The sequence below is a fragment of the Denticeps clupeoides genome, chromosome 1, assembly GCF_900700375.1.
Source record: "Denticeps clupeoides chromosome 1, fDenClu1.1, whole genome shotgun sequence".
NCBI classification, from domain to species: Eukaryota; Metazoa; Chordata; class Actinopteri; order Clupeiformes; family Denticipitidae; genus Denticeps; species Denticeps clupeoides.
The window spans coordinates 11,033,099-11,052,296 of record NC_041707.1 but is presented as its reverse complement, the minus strand read 5'-3'; the positions used below and the strand labels follow the sequence as shown (position 1 = coordinate 11,052,296).

At 41.7% G+C, this 19,198-nt stretch overlaps 1 protein-coding gene across 7 annotated transcripts in view; it reads right to left on the bottom strand.

The window, feature by feature from the left end:
- Positions 1 to 19,198, bottom strand: part of LOC114792083 (kelch-like protein 29) — an 81,177-nt gene that overhangs the window by 23,207 nt on the left and 38,772 nt on the right. For all 7 annotated transcript variants that reach the window (XM_028982980.1, XM_028982962.1, XM_028982944.1 and 4 more), the window contains 3 exons: positions 15,685 to 15,881; positions 12,396 to 12,655; positions 2,485 to 2,683 (listed from right to left, as the gene is read on the bottom strand). In XM_028982980.1, coding sequence (XP_028838813.1) covers positions 2,485 to 2,683; positions 12,396 to 12,655; positions 15,685 to 15,881 — 656 coding nt within the window. The remainder of the gene's footprint in view (positions 1 to 2,484; positions 2,684 to 12,395; positions 12,656 to 15,684; positions 15,882 to 19,198) is intronic.

Here is a 19,198-nt window from a genome sequence, read left to right as displayed (position 1 = left end):
CAGACGGGGGGTCTGCTGTGCCTGGCCACCTTGCGCGTTGGATGCCGAGATTACAATAAATTAATAACATGTTTAAAACCGGTAAAAAAAAAAACCCGTTAGCATTAATCCTTGTATTCCCTCTGAAACATTGAATGGCTGAGGCCATCATTACCCAGTGCATTACTGCTTACAGAAACAGCTGAAAAAAGCAGCAAGGTGTCTGTGAGAAAACCAGGGACTGGCAAAAAACAGCATCAGCTGCTTCCAGAAACACACTCCAACCAATATACCAACTTTATTTATTTTAAATGGAGCGCTTAAACTGACCTGTACCAGCTCATAATTGCATGAGCGATGAACAACAATGCGGTAATTGGATTTTTTTCCCAATGCAAACTGTAGGTGAACTTGCCCATAATGACATTTAAAAGCTAAACCGAAAGAAAAAAAAAGAAAATGAGAGCAAAAGAGTAAATGTGCCGGACCAGCTCTAATGACTACCTGTCTGCTCAGGTCTAAACAGAGAAGAAATTCCCATTTACATAAATTAACATACAAAAACTGCTATTGTGGTCCAACTAATGTTACCTGTTGCTAACTAGATCTGCAACCAGAGTTAGTTCCAACCAAGCGTTACAAGATCGTGTGACCAGCTGCTGGCTGAGTGTATGACATTGCTCAGGAAAAGTCGGATCGGAAATCAACCCTTTCGATACGCTTTCATAACATTTTCGCTGGACGTTTTAGCTCAGAGTGTCCTCACAGGTTAATGGTGCAGTATTACAGTATACTAATACACAATAATAACATGAGATATTACAGCACCAGTGCATTGTTCTACTGCACCTGGCCTTTGATCTTATGCTAGTAGAAACGTAATATTTGCTAATATTTTTGACTATCAGCAGTAATGCACTGTTGTAAACAATTTGTTATTACTTGAAATTGGTAAATGAATAATGCTGTTAATGTTAATCTGGAAATTCCTTATTTTATCATACTTGTCATGCTGATAATGTCAAAACAAAAGGAAAAAAAACTGGGAGTTGTTTGGTGGTGCTGTTAACTGTTGTTGGCAGGTGTAGCTGGTAAACATTTGTTTTGGTCCATCACAGATTAATATTGACAGCACTAAATAAAGGTAAATGCACTCCACTGGTCTAATCAAAACAGATTAGCATATCCATCCTGAACGTAATACAGAATTGGAGCAGCATGAAGTAAACGAAGGACAAAAGGTACATGTTCTCCACCAGTGAATTGCATTCTAAATGTTGTTCTAATTGCATTGTTTGAAATGATTTAGTCTGCAGCATGGTTCTGAAAAGGAACTTTCTTCACATGGCAAGCTCACAAACACAAAAACGGATTACCCGGCGCACTCTCTGGTGACATGTAAACCCACACATTTGTGGCAGGCCAACCGTATTAAAAAGGCAGCCAGGCAGATCGCAGGTGCTCCAACCAAAAGCCAGTGTTGACAGTCTGCTGTGCCAGGACTGTGACCCAGCCGTGGCCGTCCTTCAGGGTCCCTCTTTAACTTTATTAAAATGGAAGTGCTGGAATAAAAGATGAAGGTGGCTGCAGCTGCACCGGTCTGGTCTTTGGCGGAGCAGTCGGAGGCACCTGCCAGACTCAAATAGCTTGAGTGTCAAAAGTGCCGTGTCTTGATCTGTCCACTCTTCTTTCTGATTGAAGGCGATGGGATTTTTGAGTTTTTTTTCTCTCGTCTCTCCTTTTTACTCTTGAGATACTTGTCTACTTGGATGAAATGGGATTTCACCTCAACAGCTTTATTATCATCTCCTAAATCAGGATTTTAGTGCCCTTGTCAAAAACCAGTTTTTGTTTTTGTAGGCAGGAGTCCCCCTGTATTACGGAGAAATAAATCTGGATCGTTAATGCGCCTCTGCACTATCCCTCAGATCTGCACAAAACTGAGAACATCCTTCAGTCAGAGGATGTGACAGATGTTTAACTACTGGAATAAATCTTAAATAAGCAGGAAGCCCTGCTCTCAGACTATTCATTATACACTGATAACTGCAGGTAGCTTTTCAACCAGAAACAGTTGAAAAAGAAAGGTGGATAAAAGGCATTTGTACATTTACACAGGGCAGGATTTAGCAGGAACATGAAAAAATGAATTTAGTGACGGCACATTGCTGCTACACCTCTATACTATGTCACCCTTTCACCTTTCATTTCTAGTGCCTTGTGTCCCCCATTTATGACATTTTGTTTTGATCATTTCTGCCATACAGTAGTTCAAATTCAAACTGCAGCACTAATATAAATTTAATTGCACTTGTTTACATACCCGGGAACAATATTAAAAGGCATATTTCCATACTCACTGCAATACTTTTGATTGAAAAACAATTCACATTGAAATAATTCTGGACAATCATCACACAAATCAGGTGCAATGCATTTCCACGTAAATCTAGTGCCCATATAATGTTGCATGGCCGGAATGACATATGCAGCTGCTGCAGGTACCTGCAGAAAGGCGTGGTCGGGTGCGGGGAGTCTGCATGTCCTGTCGTGCATGGGGCAGCATGTGGTAGCGCTTGGCTTCGTTGACCAGGTCCCGACATGCCTCTGAAGACTTGATCAGCTCCTCGTTGTCGACCACATTCAACAAGTAGCTGGGATGGATGAAGGGCAGTCGCACAACAGCCAGCAGTTCAGACACATGCTAAAGGAAGGAATAAGACCGAGAGACATACAAAGTGTTTAGGAAAAACTGGTTGTATCATTCCCATATTCTGTATGAAATGCAATGTATATTTTTTAAATAAATTGGATTGCTAGAAATACTCTATTACTTTGTGCATTGAAAGTAAATATTACATTTCAACAATTCAATTATACCAAACAGGTATATCGGTTTCCCATATATGCTGAAACACAGTAATTTACTGAAACAGGAATAGCTGTGTAAGAGGGTTCAAACTGCCACACTGTGCTACCAAGGTGAGGTTGTGGTAGAGTTTTACGAAACAGGTCATGAACCATGTCAAGACTGAACACAGCAACAAGACACAAAAGCCAAAGTGAGGTGATTGTAATTATGAAACACTGCAGCACAGCACATGGTGCACACAACGAAATGTGTCCTCTGCATTTAACCCATCACACTTGGTGAGCAGTGGGCAGCCATGGGACAGTACCTTGCTCAGGGGTACCTAAGTGGCACCTTGGTCATTTGGGATTCAAACCTAAAACCTTCCAATTATGAGTCCACTTCCTGTAAATTTCTCACTTGTGGGACTAATAAAGGTTCATCTTATCTTACCCGGTAGGCCACCATTGCCTGGATAGTTATAGATAGTTATACTGCACCAGCAAGATATCAAAGCAAACTGGGTTCAAGGAAACTGTTAATGTTGAGGATTGTACATGTAGAAGATAGGAAACATATTTATTGGAAAACATGCAGCACTGTGTATGTATGTATGTATGTGTGTGTGTATACACACACACACACACACACACACACACACACACATAGGTAGTATGTTTGGGGTCGTTCTTGTTGCAGAAACCATATATATATCATGAAAAACTATTGTCTTGGTAGGGACCTTTTGTAGTAGTTATATTAGGAAGCTTTGTATAATAATACAGGTGTAACATATTACGATATAAATAAGTTTACATACATAGTGAAAATTTATATTGAAGAATTTATTTATTTATAGTATATTTCATACATTCTGTTTAATATGTATATAACCATGCTATTTATGGATAAATAGATTATTTAGCATACAGTACACAGTGTAGGGATGCTAAATGAATAACATTTAGCACTACTTCAAAAAAAAAAAAAAAATCAGTGCAATTCATTCAACACAATCAATACAAATCAATAGCACACAGACACCAACCAAAGGCGTGTTTATGAATACCAAGTAATGCGTCAAAATAAACCAATACATAAATTCATAAATACAGCTGGGCCTTAAATCACACATTCATAGCCGTCTGAACTCCGGCTAATTAGCTGCGTATTTCCCTGCTTTTCAAAGTGAGCAGAAGGATGGCATCAGCGGGTTTTTATCAGCACTGCATTCGGCCCTAGCTTTCCGGTAAACACACATGATAAACCCAGCTACCAATTACAGAGTAATCAGCAAAAGCTACCAGCTCGTTATGGCGGCAGTGGGTAATAAGCAGGCAGAACAGTCGGCTGTACAGGTGAGGCTTTCCAGAAATGAAATGAGTGAATGAGAGACTGAGGAGGGTGGGGGTTGGGGAAGAGACTAGCAATACCATCATTGAATCACTCCTTGTTCTAGTATACCTCCACTGAGGCCTTTGTCCACTTCAGGGGAACTTGTAAACACAATACAGCATGGCCAACAGCTGGTGCAGCCTTATTTTTTCCCCTTTTCGTTTAATTTCCGCTCTCTGTGTCATTATAACTTGTAAAAAAATGTAACTGGAAGGGACTTTTATGTGCATACTGTGGCCAGAACTGCCTGAGGGAAACCCAAAATAACTTGCCCTGGCCCTCAGCCCATGTTCTGATATGTCTGCCCAAGCACCTGTAGGCAGCTGAATAGGAGGCAGAACCAGTAAACAATGAAAAGGTCACGCATGTGGACGTGCCGGTGGCATTTAATGACCGTCCCAAGTGAGGGACTGTCCTCCATGATTTGCACCGATACATTCTCATAGTTTATCAGTGTGGCATTTCAATAGAAGGCCCTTTCAGTGGCCAGCACACTCTGCTCAAGCAGGTGAATATAATACGGAGTAAAACGAGAAAAGGGTATTACAGGATGAGTGGGAGGGTGGGGGAAAAAAAGAAAGAAATCCAAAGCTAGCAGGTCCTGAAAAGAAAATCCCACTGGATCATCACCATTCCCTCCCCTGCCTTGGAAATCAAGGCTTATCGAATGCATGATCTAGGAATCTAAATGCATCTCTGTTCCCGACTTGACTGAGCATATCTACCGTAATGTCATGGCATTGGGGACATGGGCTATGTAACAATGAATATGCAATCAAGACGGAGAGGTACCAGATGGCGGAAAGGATTCAGTTTCACTGCTTGGTCCATAATAAATATTAAAATATTACTTAAGGAAACATAGCAATGGTGTCCACCGAATCAAGGCAAACTTTTTAGGACATTGTGTGGCGTCCCGCTTAAAACGAACTACCATGTCATGAGGCTGACCAAATTTTTCATCACAAAATACTAAAAAACGCAGAATACAGTAAATGCTAATAAAAGATATAACAAAAGTGCAAAAGGTAGTATTAGGTAACAAAAACGAAGCAGTAAAGGTAAAAAAAATAAAGTCGTATGTGTGAGTGTGAGACAAGAGCATAGCAAAATTAGTAAAAGCAAGTAAAAAAAGGACGTTTTCCGTCCTTTCTGTGCAAAAAAATGATTTTAGCTTTAGCTAACAGATATATTTACAATTCTCCATGCCTCACTGTTTCCCAAGAAATGCAGGTGCTGGATTAACATAAAAAACGAATTAGCCATCACGTACTTTATTAATAGCCTCTTTTCAAAGTTGCCCTGCCAAACCCTTCTCCCTTTCAGGCCTGCAGCAATCTCGCTCAAATCGAGTTATTTTGTTTTTATTTTTGCCGGTCCGACAGTCCAAACCTACTCATGTTTTTTTTTTTTTTTTTTTTTTTCCAATATTGCTGAACAGAAACATGTCAATTAAATCTGGTACCATACATTTACGCAGTAGCTTTCAGCCTGTCAGGTCTGTGGAAAATGGGAACACAAATAAATATATAAATGGATTTCTAAATAAGTAAATACTACTGGGTTTAACGGCTACAAGAAGACTGGAATAAATTCACACCCCGGCGCGCCTGCCGAGGGATTTTCAGAGATCCCAACTCCCCTTTCTGAAGCCAAACGAGGTGTTTTTATGCACGCATACACACAAACATGGGAATAACTGTGCGGGCAAAATCATTTATTTATGGCCGAAACGCGTTCTAATGCACCCTGACCATCAACCACCGTCGCTCTTCAACACCGATAATCAGTGAGAGACCAATTATTGCAGTTAGTGAGAGAGGCCTGGATCCGTCGCTGCATTTTTAAAGCAAACATCTCTGCCCTTACGATGTTATCTATTCTAAGATTTTAATACAGCAAGACATGCTGGTGGAAGTTGTATTATTGTATCTGGAAAAAAAAAAGTGACACGTATAACAGAAATTCCTCAGGCACCACGGAGCAAAATCAAATTTGCTAGGTTTATTCTGCGATATGTAAATACAACATTTACACATTTAAGCCATCCATCATGGACACCCGCACTTCTCTCAGCCCAAAAAATAATAAATCCAGGCAGTGATCGTAATGGAATTTGAAAATATTTTGAGCTTTGCACACCGCTGTTTTTTTTTTTTTTTCTTCTGCTCTAGGGTAGAAAGTCGGGAAAAAGTATCTGCTTTATGACTGAATCAGCCGCATACGTGCTTACAGATACAGAAAGACTGCAGAAACGTACCTACACACACGTACTGTACACATACACACGCTCACACACACTGACCAGACGGGCCTTATCAGGAATGCCACTTGCGGCAGCCTGCAGCCTGATTGATGGGCAGCATGGATCTGGTGAATAGAGGACAGATTAAACGTGCTCACTGAACACTTCTGCCTCCCCTATAGAAATGGAAATCTGGGCTTCAGCACAATGCCCCAAAGGACTCAGGCTGGATTGACCAATGTCATTTCTATATTAACGCCTTTGTGTTAAGCTACGGACGATTCATTATGGCTGACGAGCCGTGCGGTGAAAAATGAGCCACAAACGCAGGCCCCAGTGCAGTCGGTGCTCCCTGATTGCATCTGCTGGTGAAGCAGGGTTTTCATGCGGAGGTCAGATGGGAATAATCGTCTCTAAAGAGGGAGCCGGCGTGGACAGGAGAGAGGGGAATAAATCAGTGGAGTGGAAATGCTGGGTCGAGCTCGGGGCTTGGATCCTGCCGACCACAGCAGGCCGTCGCACGAGAGAAACACGACACGCCGGCGCCCACGGCGCACGTCCCCTAACGTCTCAGGCGGGAACACGGGGTGAGCGATGCGGGGTCTCACCGACATGGACATAAATGCAAACAAACAGAAATAAACACCAGAGCGCTGAATCATGTGAACCGGGGCAGGACAGGCATGTTATAATTAACAGACGTGACAAGATGTACGATGACAGATTTATACCGGAGAGTCGTCCTGAATTTCAGAGCAGCAGCTGACCATTTGCGCAGACAAGTGAGCCCGCACCTGGAGCCGAGTGCACAACATTCTGTACTCTTTAGTAGGGAGCATGAAAATGAAACACTGGCTCCAGAGCACCTGCTTCAGGAACAACCCCCCCAAACAGCCTGATACACAACTCTCACACACAGAGGCAAACCCCAACTAAGCCGACCGAAGAACGATATAGATAAGCAATAATTTTTCCACAAATATTTAAACCTACTGGAAGAACAATGAAAAATAACTGATACGAAATTAATGATTATGAGTATAATAGTTTATAGGATGATAATAGTTTAATGGTGATTAAAAACAAGAAAGGTACAAAGGTAGGTTTTGAGCCGTGTCCTTTAAAACCATATTAATATACACGGACACTAATCTGCTAAGAGCTTAAAAAAGAACATTAAATCAGTTCCCAGAGGCAGCCAAAGTAATTAAGTGAGCAGAGGTATAATGTAGGTTTGTCAGAATCCTGACCTCTCTTAAAGAAAATCTATAAAACTAAGGTAAATCCTACAGACCTAGCATATAATATATTCTGATATATATATATATATATATATATATATATATATATACACACACACACACACACACACACACACACACACACACACACACACACACACACACACACACACACACACACACACATTCATAATTAATTAAGTATTCCTAGTTGAGTTGCTACAAACTGAATGTGATCTTCCTGGTTTTGTTTTTGAATTGCGCCGTTTTTGTTAGGGACTATTAGATGAAAAATTATCTCAATGCTATTACAGAAAAAATATAATTCCCAGTTATTATGAAAAGAAAATCAATGGGTTATGAGCACAGTTCAACCACTTTAAGATTCATTTTCTTGTAGGGTGTCATAATTATTATTTTCTGCATGGTTACTCCAAGCAGATAAAAAACTGATCGCAAGCAAAAATGAATAAAAATCTAAGCAGAGCAAACTAATGGGGCCATATATATTCTACTTAGAACATTTTAACTCATAAAAACCTCAAAACACAACAATGTCTGAGTTTGAGATGAATAAACAGTGGCATCTCACGCACAACATTTATTGATTATTTGTCTGTTTGTAGTTAAAATTGCTGTATTCACAAGACTATTATAAATATCAAGCTTCTCGCGCCATGCCCAGCAGGCTTTCAATGGATATTCAGGAAAGTGAAAAGCAGTGCCTGCTGTGACAGTATGATGAGAAGATCCTGCCAATCTAAATAACGCTCATTTCCTTTCATCCTGCTTCAAGCACAGTGTCTTACAGAAGGGAAATAATCTGGGAGGTTTTTTTTTTTAACCCTCCTTTAGAATATTGCATTGATTTTCATGCCTGATTTTTCCAGATCAGGTTGAAAATAAAAGAGTTACACCTTCGTGCATGTCAAATCTATTTAGTCGCTTGGTTTAATATGTTGAGGCTGTGCCGTTTCTTTCAGAAAACAAGACAGCGGTGTGTGCACAAAGTCAAACCAAATGTATCTGTGGAACCTCCGAGAGTAAGCAGTGAGCTTTCTGACATCTTTCTACCACTCCGTCAAACTGCGCCGAGTCTGTCTGACACGGCGAATGCTAACCCAACCCGGACTGAGACAGAGGCCAAGGAACAGGAGAGCGGAGCAAGGGAAGCGTGAAAATAAATAAATAAATAAATAAATAAAACTGCATCAGTGCCATGCCGGATTTGAGATTTCACAGCCTGAAACCCATGGGGGCAGCAGAGTTCATTTTAGCCAAATTCAGATTGATTTCCTCTCTAGTCTCCTTCTCAGTGGAGTCCGTCCTGGGCCAAATAAACATAAGGTCACTGCATCAATCTCTATTGCTTCCTTTTCATGCCATCTGATCTTGTTTCACAGCAGAGTTTCACACACGCAAACAGCAAGAGTGACGGGCTCGTGCCACCACGGCTTCTCCATGCGTGAACAAACATGACCGAGGAGCGCACTTGAATTTTACAGCGCTCCAACGAGAGGTCATGAACGGTGGGTGCACTGATACATGCTGGGTTCAGCAGAGGTGAAATCATTGTTCCATCGCTGATTATCAATGTATTGTCCAACTGCATGGGACTTTGTTCAGAGAAAAATTTGGTTTTTATTTTAAAAATGTGATCACATTTTGACTCATCTTTCTACAGCAGAACTATTTTGTAGAGAATGCATAAATACATAACACCACTGTTTGACATAACACTTACCGTTTACAGTCATTACAGCGTTTTATTATTGGCATATGTTTTATTACACCACAATTTGTCTCAATATGGCATTTTGATTGGTTTATTGAAAACCACAGAGTCATCACAATGTGAGAATAAATCTATATGAATGTTCATCAAACCACCTTATTACAGCGTTTATGGTCATGTGACCAGCTGCTGTCAGAATGTTGCTGATTTTGACACTGTTCATAGTTTAAAATAATATTCAAGATTTATTCAACACAAAAGTCATGAAGTAAACACCAGCCACTAAATTTGCCAATGCCATATCAAAGCAATGCACATGGGTTTAAACTGAATTCAATTCGATTCCAAGAAATGCTGTGAAAACGCACTGCCCTTGCTTGTGGAAGACAGTCAGCTGGAGCGCTCGTGTATGTGGGTTCATCCCTTATTAAAGGCCTGTAAGAATCTCAGAGCTGAGACTGGATAACAAGCTTTTTCCTCACTGATTGGTTGTTTCTTATCCACACCAATGTGAACAGGGGTATGCTACATTTCAAAATGATAAATCAAGATTTATAGACCTCACAGCCATTTATAAAGCCCATACTGACCACCAATTGTCAGGCAGCATCGCACCCCCCCTCAGTCAATATGAATTTATTTATTTGGCCCACATTTATTACAGTGGATTTATGGCTTTTTTGTGACAGCTAGATGAAGTGAGGTTGCAGACCAGAGTAGACCAAAAACATGAACACATTTTTCAATCCAAACAACAACATTCCTTTTACTGACCACTGACTGAGTCATTTAATGTGGAAATGGGATGATAGAGGATGATCCGTGCGCAAATCTGTCAGAATATAAAACTGTACAAAGAAAAAAATTCACTGTTGACTGTAACATGCCACAGCTGAACGGCCAGACTGGAAAACACATCTTTAACGGCTGAAACAAACAGACAACCCTAGGTCAACCTCAATTTGTGCGTAATGGCGCCACAGTCGGTCAGCGTGCCATGTGGGTTATAAGTGCTTTAAATGATTGGATTCTTGACCCACTTGCGTCTTGCTTAGGACACGCCTGAATCATAGTGCGGCACCTCTGAGGCTCATCCAGCGCACAGAAGTCTCCAACGATCATGCGTCATATGACTACCGAGAGACGTCCAGGCAGTATATTTCATTTGACACGGGCTACTGGCGCCAACAAAGCTGATAGCCCCCTGTGACCTTCAGAAGTCAAAAGCTTTTGATTCAGTAGAGCTCCAGCCTATTCCCGAAGGACCAGCACACCAATGTGTTTTTTTGGGGGGTGGGGAAGACAGATTTATTGTAGGTGTGGGGAGACTGCTGAGAGCAATATTGGAAGGTGTTGGTGTGAGTTACTCTGATCTTGTTCATTTTTTTCGTGAAACCCTCACCTCTCCTCCTTCGTGCAATCAACCTCATGCTGACCTCAGCTTGGTAAAAGGCAGCAAAAAGAAGCCTTTTGGTTTTATGGGGTCAGGGGAGTGCACAAGTTGCCTAAAGTTATTATGTATACACAGACTGTGGTAGTATTCTAAGAAATATGCTGGTAAACAGAAAAGTGCATTTGCTGAACGTTCATATAATCGCAGCGACGTAATTTGCATAACATTCCGAAGGCATTTATGCAATCCACATGACAAAGTAATAAACTGCTTGGGAAAGTGCTGATACGATCTGGAAACTCTGTCTGGATATGGCGGAAATAAAGTTATTTTTAATAATACCCGCATGAAAGAAAACATTCTTTATTTCGACCTGATTAAATCCTACCACCATTCCGCTTATCAAGTACTTAAGTTTATCTGCATGTCTAAAATTTGTGATGCAAAAAGAATGTCTTGAAAAGAGAAAAGGTGGCCATTTTTCCTCAGTGTCCCCCCCAGTGTTCTCCTAACTGTATGGAATAAAAGTATAAGGTGCTCGATGTTTGGAATAATGAGTTCGACTCTGGCTTTGCCCTGGTTTAAATTCCAGCTTGCCCTCTAATTTCCTCCACTGATGTCAGAAGTATGAAGGGTGCCACGGTCGGGTGCTCATAAATGCAAACCTTCTGAGACGTGAGACGGGGCAATGGGGGCAACACAAAAATGAGTAGAGACGAACACCCTGCCCTCCAGTGTGCGTGCAGCATTACCTAGCTGCTGCGATAAGAAGCCTTTGTCTAGACTCTCGGGACTGCAGCAGTAGCTGCTCACTAAAAGCTATCTAAAGTTTCCAAATGAACTATACGTGGGCAATTAAGAGTCAAATTTGTGATTTTACTATTAGAAATGAGTTTCATTATTAAAGACATGCGATAAAGGGTGTGGATGTTTCACAGCATAAACTTTCTGACAGGCGTATATAGTAATAAGATTTTTATAATATAGAGCACATCATTATTCCACCTGTTCTGCCCAATTTATAGTAGCACTCTTGCTGCAGTACAGTGAACTCCCAAACCAGCCACATAAAAGCAGTAGTTTTGTAATAATTCTACATAATGCCAATTAATAAATCATGGAGGTCTATGTTACTTATCTTGCCAGCTGACCTTCAGAGCTAGGGGGTTAGGGCCAAAAGGCCCCTCTCTGGGAGTTCTAGGGTTAAAAGCATTGATGAAGAAAATACATTTTCTTCTTTGGGCCAATTTTGGCCCAAATATGGCTTTGGCTTTAGAATCTGGAATGCAAGTCATCATGTTTGTGAGAAAAAATGTTTTTGTTGCCTCATACCTTTACTTTACTTTACTTTATTTAGCAGACGCTTTTGTCCAAAGCGACTTACAAGAGGAAGACACCAGCAATTCTCATTCGATTTCTATTGACTATTGAGTTTACAAACTAAGAGCCCTGATAAGGCTCAACTTGTCAGCGAAGAGCATGCTCAGAGATTGTTAAGTGCTAGACGAAGAAAAATTATAATGTATATATACATTTTTGTATTGTTTTGTGCATACCGGCACTCTGGAGGTAGGGTCCTTCTTGATCCACTTGATTACTGTCTCAAAGACAAGCTCCTCAGCTTTGGTGTTGAGGCTGTCATTGGACATGTAGTTGATGAAGTCGTCTTTGGAGATGTTGAGGATCTCGTCCTGGCTGGCCACCTCGGGGAAGTTCTGCAGGGCGAAGGCTTTGGCCATGTTGTGCAGCTCAGTGCAGCACATGGCTTCGGCCATGGCCAGGACCCCGAGGCAGTTACTGGCAGTGAGCTGCTTTTCTGATGTGGTGAACACACACACACACACACACACACACACACACACACACACAGTGTCATAACAAAGTATTAACATTGTGAAAGTCAGGCCGTGGACTTGCTAGATTAAATTTATCTGGGTGTGTTGCTGAATCTCCAGCACCTGGTGCAGGAAGGGAGGAGGGGGAATCAATTGGACACAGCGGGTGGGCAGCTCATGGGAACCTTTGATCCGTATAGACAGGTACAGACCTTTCTCAGACAACTGAAAGGTCAACAGTGCCAGTTTCAAAACAGATACGTCTGAACGTTCTCTTGATACCCAGGTTTCTTGCTTATATAACATCTATGCTGAAGGACTGGCCTCATGGGGAGAAAGGGGTACACCCCTGGGGAAAAGCTGACATTCTACAACATTAGGAGACACTGTTACATATAGTGTTTACAAGCACAAATTAATTAAGAGTGCACAAAATCATGCACTGGCCAAGAATACCAAATGGCCAAAAACATTTCTTCTCCGCCAACTTTGCCAATTAACAATTGAGTATAAACAAATATGTCCTGACATTAAATATATGTCCTGTTTAATGAGGTGTTTGTGCTAAAGGCTCGGCATAGCATTAGTGCAGCCACGTTGTGCAGTATAGCGTATCTCTGTAAATAGCCATAAGGGCCTGGCTAGCATGTAGTACCCTCTGTGATTTGTGTGTGTTTTTTAACAAGGCATTTGAAAGCCGTTGCTCCTTTACGCATGACACCCCAAAGCAGACTGTTTTATTAGTCTGCGTTCTCCATAGTGCAAAACAAGTGTTTTTATGGCATCATTATAGATATTGAAATCCTGTGTATATTGTTTGTAGAAATGATATTTGCTTTAGTGAAGCAAAAGAAAGAAAAAAACAGGTTATTTTTAACACATTTTTGGCTTTCGTCTTGCAGTAGCATATACTGAACTGCTCACAGTGAAGCAAAGAATCCCTTAAGGAATAAATGTCATTTCATACCAAGTGAGGCGTTTATGGATTATTAAATGGCAGATCCCAGAGGCAGGAAATGACAGGAATACCAGAACACAAAAAAACCTTAGCAGTCAGACAATGTACTTACTGGTGGTCAGGCACTTTGAACTCCACATTCTGAAGCATTTAATGATTTTAACAAAGTCATTACATTGCTAAATGTGACCCTAATTACTAATTTATCGGCATCTATATATAAAGAAGAATTGGTGCACAAAATACATTTCTGAATATGCTTAAATTATCTCATAAAAGGATATGAACAATTGATGGTCATAACAAGGTCAGAAACTAGATGAAAAATTAACTAAAAAATGCCTCAGATAATGTGTCACAACTGGTCAATACTAGCTTTTTCTAATGGTCAGTCTGGTCTGTGAAACTGATAAGTGGGCATGTGCAGTGAAAGCAAAAAAAGAGATTGTCAGCGCAGCACACAGTGACACAAATGAAATGTGTCCTCTGCTTTTAACCATCACCCTTGGTGAGCAGTGGGCAGCCATGCAAGGCGCCCGGGGAGCAGTGTGTGGGGACGGTGCTTTGCTCATTGGCACCTCAGTGGCACTTTGGCTTTTGGGGATTTGAACCGCAAACTTCCAATTACGGGTCCGCTTCCTTACCCGCTAGGCCGACCACTGATGTAATTTATTCAGTGCCGCTGATCTAATTTATTCAGTTTCAAAACATATTTGTATATTCATATGTAAATATTTTGAACTTGAAATGATCTTGAAACTGACCTACGCATATATTTGGAAAATGTTATCCCTTTTGAGCACTGCTTGCTCAAATATATTTCATAAATAAAACCTAGACATTCATGGTAAAAGACTTAAATAACCGAATACAAATCTGACCTATAAAACTTTTTTTTGGAAGTTTTAGTCATATGACTGAAAAAAAAACAAGTAACATAAAATGTTATTCCTATGTGGGCATGTAGTGTGTGAATCTAACAACCTTTTGTAAAAGAAACACACGCTGCTCGGTTTCTTGCGACAGAGGCCAGGCATAAACAATAGCACCGCCAGAGCAGAAAGAAATGATATGTCTGACAGCTCTGCAGCAAGCCCTTAAAATGGAGCCGGATGCTGAAAAATGTATAGCCAGCAACATCCCACTCACGGGTACAATAAAGGCGTCCCAAGGTGTGAAGGCCTAACGCAATTTTCTTTATTATGTGGTCATGGGCTGCGCGATTGGTGCAGGTCATTAAGAGGATCCAGTGGTCCAGGCCTGCTTAAAGTCAACTCTGCTGGATTAATCTTAAAATTCCCCTAATCTTAAACTGAGCGATGACCATAACTACAGTAGGTAATAACTGCATTAATCATCAGTTTGTGTTTACACTTGAGTATACTCAGAGCGTCTATTAATCAGCTCTTCTGTGCCTCTGGCGAGGAGAGATAGGGGGGCGGGGGTGGGAAAGAGGCCGATAGGGAAAAGAGAGCGATAGGGAAAAGAGATGTGTCAAAGCCTTTCCTAATAGAAACTGATTGAAAGTTCGGATGACGGCTGCCTGGTGGGAGATTTCTCCAGCACAACAAGACTTCTGCACTGTTTACAGTTGGCCAGTTATCTTATACAAACTTTTCACACTCGGCTAATTCTCACCAAAGTCGACGCAGAGTCAAGAACCATACAGCGGAGCAGTATGAGCTCTGAACATTATTCTCCCTTTGAGTCTTTGACTCTCTCTTTTCCTCAGATATTTTTAGGAAATCGTTCAGATTCATATCACGCACAAATTCTCAATTGCGTAATAATACAAATGTGCAACCAGTATTGTGTTATTTGTCATATATTCTATATGGTATAATTCCACAATTCATTACTGTATATTTCAGCAATCATTTTCTAAAAACAAAGCTCCAAAATGTCTTGAGATGGTCCTTAATAAAAGCATTAAGTACAGTATGATGATATCTGCAAAGTTTTGTGAGACTATTAGTCACCAAATATACTATGCAACAGTCCATACTTTCAGTCCATCCAGGGGGATAGTAGGTAAGGGAGCAGCAGGCCTACCCAAGAAGGACACGCAGACTTTGCAGAATGTGTTGAACTGGAACTTGTTGGCGGCCTCCAGCAGGGTCTTGGCGTTGGCCGAGTCGATGATGAGCGAGCCGGTGTAGACGAACTCCAGGAGCATCTCCAGCACATCTGTGTCAATGTTGCTCATGGTCAGCTGAAGCTTCTCGCCGCTGCGGCTCTCCCCCGACAACCTGCCGGCAGAGACGGCATGCATTAGATCACAGATAGACATGCTGCGTGGACAGGACACACACTACTCTAAGCAGTTGGGGGGTAGGAAGGGGCTTGTAGTGGATTACTCAGGACCAAGAATGACAACCATAATCATTAAAACTCAGCATGGAACCAGGAATCTGTCGTTACTTCCCCCTTTTTCTCCCCCCATTACACTGGAGCTATTCTTTACTCAATGTTACCAAACAGCCTCTGTGGCAGAGCTTGTGGCGCGAAACAGAGGCAGAAAATTGATTCTGCAGAATCCTCCATTATCGTGCATAATACATATTATAAGTCATATGGGAAGAGGCAACTGGGTGCCACGATAATCGGAGAGTGGCTCCTCATTTGGGCCCAGGCCAATCTTCACGGGGGTTACGCTAACTCTCCAAGTGGCTCTTGGCTGCCATTCTTTCGTAAAAAGGGCTACAGGGACCCTGGCATAAGAGGCACCAACCTATAACCCCCCTCCCCCATTATCGAGGCGGACCTCCCCGCACTAAGCTCCACCACGGCGTCTCTTGACACAATGGCTGCTGATAATAACACTCTAATGAAAGGAAGCAGTGATAATGGGAAACACTTGGCCAGCTGAGCAATGGACTTCTGCCCATGAGGCAATGGCAAGGAAACAGCAGTAATGGTTTTCTTTTTCTGGGCCATTCCCTACACCCACTCCATTCCCAGTCAGCCCCGACAAGCATCGTCTGTGCAGGTGTTCTGTCGAATTAATGTGACCCCATGTGATGTCTAGGCTGTATAAAATCATAAATCTTTTTCTTTTTTCCACACGTCCCTACCCCCCACCCCACCAGCCATTGGCAACATTTTGGAAATGTTTTAAATGGTTTGTTTTGCATAAAGGAGAAGACAGATGTTGTGATGGAGGAGAGAATGGGAACAACAGACAAGGAAAGGATGAAGAAAGGGTGGTGGAGGAAGAAGGTTGAGGGTGGGCGGAGAAAATCAGCTCTGCCACAGGTAGCCAGCAGCCATCCTTCAGGGAGGGCGTTCCATGACTGGGAGCTGGGAGTATAATCTCACTAAACCTTCAGCTGCTGCCAAAACAACAATAAATATAAAAAAAATAATTAAGGAAAATAAGGAAAAACGTCACCATGGCCTGTGTACGAACTGAGGTATTAGTCATCAATACGTCTAACCAGGGAGAAGGGAAAATGTGAGGAGAAGTGGAATTCGCTGGAAGTGGCTGAAAAAACCAAGGCCGTTACTCCTGAAAAGAAAAACAAAAATCCAATGTTTATTGCCATCGGTTATAATCTGGTTGAGTGAGGGTAGGGTGGGAGCAGAAGTATTAAGGAACAAAATGCATAGGAAGTAATCCACAATTAGGGGTGGTGGTGGTGTGAGAGAGTGACGTTGGGAGAGAGGGAAAACAAACAGCAGAAACGCCAGCGCCGGCTTCAGACCACTCAATTAGCCTGGGCTGAATTGACTGGTGCAGAGATGTGCTCTGTTCACACACGTATACTTTGGAAATTGCTTTCCTGCCTTTTTAGAGTGGCAGTCATTTTGCATTTGATTGCAAGCAGCGTTTCGAACTAGGAGGGGGGGGGGGATCTATAGTTATCCAAATGCACCTTTCTACCTGCAGACAGTAGAACCATTATCGTGATTATACTGGAAAATGTGAAAACAAAAATGAAAAAAAAAAGCCTACTAGAATGACAGCAATGGACAAAACTATAAATTATCCGGGGGAATTTTTCATCTGAACTTGCTCTAGAACATTTATTCTCATATTGAGAGTCACAGATCTGAACAAACACAACACAGTTCACAGCAAACCACTGCTGATTTGAACGTCACATTCACTGTGCTGCTGAATAAAAATTGTTGTTCAGAAAAGGTGTGTCAGTAGGCCATAATTATATAAAACAATATCCATATAATAATACTTGATTACAGCTTTTATGTAAACTTTGGTGTGTTTATGTTTGATTTATGTCTTTAGTAGGGCATTTTCCACTTTTCCATTTTTTGGGGGGGGAAATTCATAAAAAAAAAAACTGACTAATGAAACGTGTTCTTTCCAGCTTTAGCCCTCCACAGTATCACTGCACAGCAAACATCTGGACTGTTGTGATGGGACTTGCAGCATTTTGCATGATGCTCTGTCTGCTAGACACACAGAGCTGGGCGGCGAGGCACTCATTCCACAGGAGCAGGAGGGTCTCCAGGGAGAGACGAAATTCTGATGCAAGCCTCCCAACTCTTTTAAACCCTACACAACATTAAACAGATTAAGAAGCTACACTGCTACATTAGATGTGTGCATGTGTTTGTGAATTTGTGTGTGTGTGAGTCTGTGTGTGAGGGTGAGAAAAAAGAGAGAAAAAGGGAGAAATTTGGATTATTAGGTATACAAGGTACCATACCCAAACAACAACAAAAAAAAAACCATGAAGACTGCGTCCAACTGTTCCACAGCTATTACCTACTACCTTCCCAGCCAAAGAAATTGCTTTAGGCTTTAATGTGGAACTTCAGCCCCAGCAAAGGCTTGGGCACATTGGCAAAAACATAAATAGGCTTTATATTTTTTACAATGCCCATACACTGTTGATAGGTAAACCCTGGAATATATTTCATCACAAAAGTCTTTTGCTCCAGATATCAATATTGATTTCTGGTACAGTGAGTGTGCGTGTGCACGTTAGAGGGAATGAACTAACAAACACTAATATCTACTTAGCACCACTCAGTAAATGCAAAGTCTTGGCTTGAAAGAAACAAACGACCCTTTTAAAACCAATCGACAGGGTGCCTTTCCCATTCCAATGGAGATGGAGTCTTGTAGATGGAGCGTGTCCACCACAGGCCCAACTCCTGCTTTCCTGTCCTGTTCAACCTTCCAGAGGTAGCGGGACTGAACTCAGATCTCACCGAGAGGTGTATCAGCAAATTTCTTGCTCCACTGAAGGCCGTGTCAGAGCTATGCTCAACGTTATTGCCTCTAATGCACTCTTCATTGGTCACCACTTCCTTGACGGGGCGGCGAGGGGGGGCCAGGCCGAATTTACAATCAAACAGCCAGCTTCCCAATCCAAAATGCCCTTGTGGCTGTGCTGCACTTGTTCTGTGATATATTAGTGGGCATCGGACTGCATCACAGAGATGGAGAGTTTCGACCAAGGGCGAATAAGCTTTTACACGCTCTAGATTCATTTACACAGGGCATTATCCTGCCCGCTAACATAATTGTTGAGTCTCCTTACAATAACATTGAGAATTATCCCAATATACTGAACATACATCAAAGAATATGATA